General features: G+C 38.8%; 1 protein-coding gene across 1 annotated transcript in view; it reads right to left on the bottom strand.

The window, feature by feature from the left end:
• Window positions 1–218: 218 nt before the first annotated feature.
• The window catches only part of LOC117443255 (transmembrane protein 106B-like), a 12,177-nt gene continuing 9,071 nt past the window's right edge, over window positions 219–3,324 (bottom strand). The window contains exon 8 of the mRNA XM_034079220.1: window positions 219–2,937. Coding sequence (XP_033935111.1) covers window positions 2,799–2,937 — 139 coding nt within the window. The 3' untranslated portion in view covers window positions 219–2,798. The remainder of the gene's footprint in view (window positions 2,938–3,324) is intronic.

Raw genomic sequence — 3,324 nt, 5'->3', positions numbered from 1 at the left:
GTTGTAGTTTACAGATTACAAACAGTTCATTGCGTAAAGAAATAAAGACTAACCTGCAGGGTTCAAATATAATCTGTTTCAGATCTTTTCTATACTTGGTATGATATTGTAAGTAATCGCCCTAATTGACGACTATCGGTCGACTAGAAACACCTCGAGGGCAGCCCTACCCTCACCCGGTGAATACTTGTGTACATACAAATAAAAACATTCGAAGATTTAGGTTGTAAAACTTTATTGATGCTCCCACAACAAACAGTCAGTATGAACTATAACAACATGTCACTGGGAGACTGTGAGGGGGAAACAGCCGAACCCTTCAGTACGAAACGCCGTGAATATTCATTTATAAACAACACAATGTTCAAATCCTTCATTCAAAGGATTCGAAGGATTCTTCGTCCAAAACGTCGACAGAATAAATTATGTGGACAAAATACTTCTTGATAATTTGATGTTAGAAGAAGTGATTATTACACAGAAATCAACACGTGAATTATTAATAATTTAATACAAGACGCCCAAATTATAAGATTTATCAGCAGGAAACTAAATATTAAATATTAATTAGGAAATGTTAGAATTTCAGCATAAATAATTATAATTATCATAAATAATAATAATAATAAAACAAAAGGTTTCAGGGGTCTATGTTGCGAGAAATATATTAATTTAGTACAGATTTTAAACATTGAACATTTGAGCAAAATTAGCGAGGATTTCATAATTTTAGGAAAATAATTGCTGAATATTTTGATAATTAAACAAAAGCTTCTGTCACTTATGAAGCAGCTTTGTTACTGTCCGTTTAAAATATTATTTATTGATTGATTTATTTTGGCTTTGTTTTGACGGATTAATCAATAAGTTGCAGCAGAACAACACCTGAGAGAAAAAGCTGAGTCAACGTTTTATATTCAGTTAAAAACGCTCAGTTAAATGTGAAAAATCCTCTTTAATTAAAGTGTAATCATCTTTATTTCACTTACAGCACCGACTCCCTCTGTATTTACAGGGCTATTTAAACCGTCTGCTAGCGAACGGGACTTCTGTAGAGGAGCTCAACTCTCTGCTATTAGCAGTTAGCGGTGGTTATTAGCAGTTAGCAGTTGTTGTTATTAGCAGTTAGCGGTTTCTATTAGCAGTTAGCAGTAAGAGGTGGTTATTAGCAGTTAGCAGTGGTCATTAGCCGTTAGCGGTGGTTATTAGCAGTTAGCTGTGGTTATTAGCCGTTGGCAGTGGTTATTAGCCGTTAGCAGTGGTTATTAGCAGTTAGCTGTGGTTATTAGCAGTTAGCTGTAAGAGGTGGTTATTAGCAGTTAGCAGTGGTTGTTAGCAGTTAGCTGTGGTTGTTAGCAGTTAGCGGTGGTTATTAGCAGTTAGCGGTGGTTATTAGCAGTTAGCAGTAAGAGGCGATTATTAGCAGTAAGCAGTGGTTGTTAGCAGTTAGCTGTGGTTGTTAGCAGTTAGCGGTGGTTATTAGCAGTTAGCGGTGGTTATTAGCAGTTAGCAGTAAGAGGTGATTATTAGCAGTAAGCAGTGGTCGTTAGCAGTGGTTATTAGCAGTTAGCAGTGATTATTAGCAGTTAGCAGTAAGGTGGTTATTAGCAGCTGTTATTAACAGTGGATATTAGGAGTTAGCTGTTGTTATTAGCAGTAAGTAAGTAAATTCAAGGTTCTCGTATGACAAATACAGAACCTTGAGGTAGTTATTAGCAGCTGTTATTAGCAGTTAGCAGTGGTTATTAGCAGTTAGCGGTGCTTACTAGCATTTAGCAGTGGCTATAAGCTGTTAGCGCTGGTTATTAGCAGTTAGCGCTGGTTATTAGCATTTAGCAGTGGCTATAAGCTGTTAGCGCTGGTTATTACCAGTTAGCGGGCAAGCTAAGACATTTTCCTTTCTTTCTATCTTTAAAATAAATGCAGCAGAGGTTCCTTAATTTCTCTATAAAGGTAAAGACAACATCTAGAAATGTATGACGTGTAATAATGAGCATCTAACGACCAAATATCAGACGGTGAGTCAGCAGAAAGTGAGCTAAATAAAAACATGAATTCATAACTTCTTGTTGTGTTCAAAAGATTGTGGTTAATAAAGTTATTCAAACATAAAGTGTGTTAGGGTGCCTTCATCAAGCTTTTATTGATTTAACAATCTTAAATAGCTCTTTGTGAAGCCACTTTAATATCGGTGTATGTCAATGTGAGGGGGGGAATAATTTACATTAACTGTCTGAAATGTTAGTTTACTTCCTGACACACCTTCATGTTGTGAGAAATGTAATATATGATGACATGACTCACTTCCTGTCCCCTGGTCTGGAGGTCAATGGTTTTCTGGATGTGTTTTTGGTTGTTATCCTGAAATCACGTCAGTAAATACCCCACCGGTGAGTTCAAAACACGGACATGGTGCCTTCAAGGACCAGTTTGCTGGTTAACATGTGTGACATCATTGTTACTGTAGCTTGAATTCCTTTACACTAGCTTTGTATATAATCTCACGTTTGATCGTATTAAATGGCATCCAGAAGGTCTTCATAATTACTACCTTAACGTGTCACCCCTGAACGCAACACACACACACTTCTCCTCCTATGTTAGTGTGGTAATTAGTTGTTATTGGACCCCTTCTTAACGAGCCACAAACACAGACAGTGAAGTGGCTTTTCTTTCTTCAGACGGACAAACGAGAAGACGCGAGAAGACGCTTCGGCGTGGGAATAAAGAGCGTCCGTCAGACGTGAATTTGAAGCGATGAAGACAGGAGTGTGTGTCAGTGTTGATGCGATCAGCTGTTACTCGTTAGGCTGCTGCAGGCTGAGCATCGAGGCTCCCGCCCTGACGGAGGTGGTGTTTCCTCCACAGTCCACGTACTGGTACATCTCCTGAGAAACCTGCTCCGCGTGGCCGAAGTACGTCGTGGTGACGGTCACTCTGCGGAGGGGAGGACGAGCATTACACAAATTGATAATGTTGTATGTAAAATGGGAAGGGGTGTGTCACTTGTAAAAAGAATTGTAAAGTATTTGCCTATGGATGTCAGTAGACACGTTTTGGATGCTTTGGTTCTGTCGCAGCTTGATTATTGTTTGATTATATGGTCGAGTGCTGCTGAAAAGATTTAAACAAACTACAAGTAGCACAGAATAAGGCAGCACGATGTGCACTCAGAGCTCCTACAGACCAGAGCCACTGGGATGGTAACTGTCAGACAGAGGTCAACTTATACTTTATTGAATTTTGTCAGAAATATTACAGCGACTCACTCAGCAGATATATTATCACAAAGGTTTATAGCGCAGTGTGCACAACATAACTATC

This window comes from Pseudochaenichthys georgianus, unplaced genomic scaffold (genome assembly GCF_902827115.2).
Source record: "Pseudochaenichthys georgianus unplaced genomic scaffold, fPseGeo1.2 scaffold_568_arrow_ctg1, whole genome shotgun sequence".
Classification (NCBI taxonomy): Eukaryota; Metazoa; Chordata; class Actinopteri; order Perciformes; family Channichthyidae; genus Pseudochaenichthys; species Pseudochaenichthys georgianus.
This window is presented reverse-complemented; position numbering and strand designations above follow the sequence as displayed.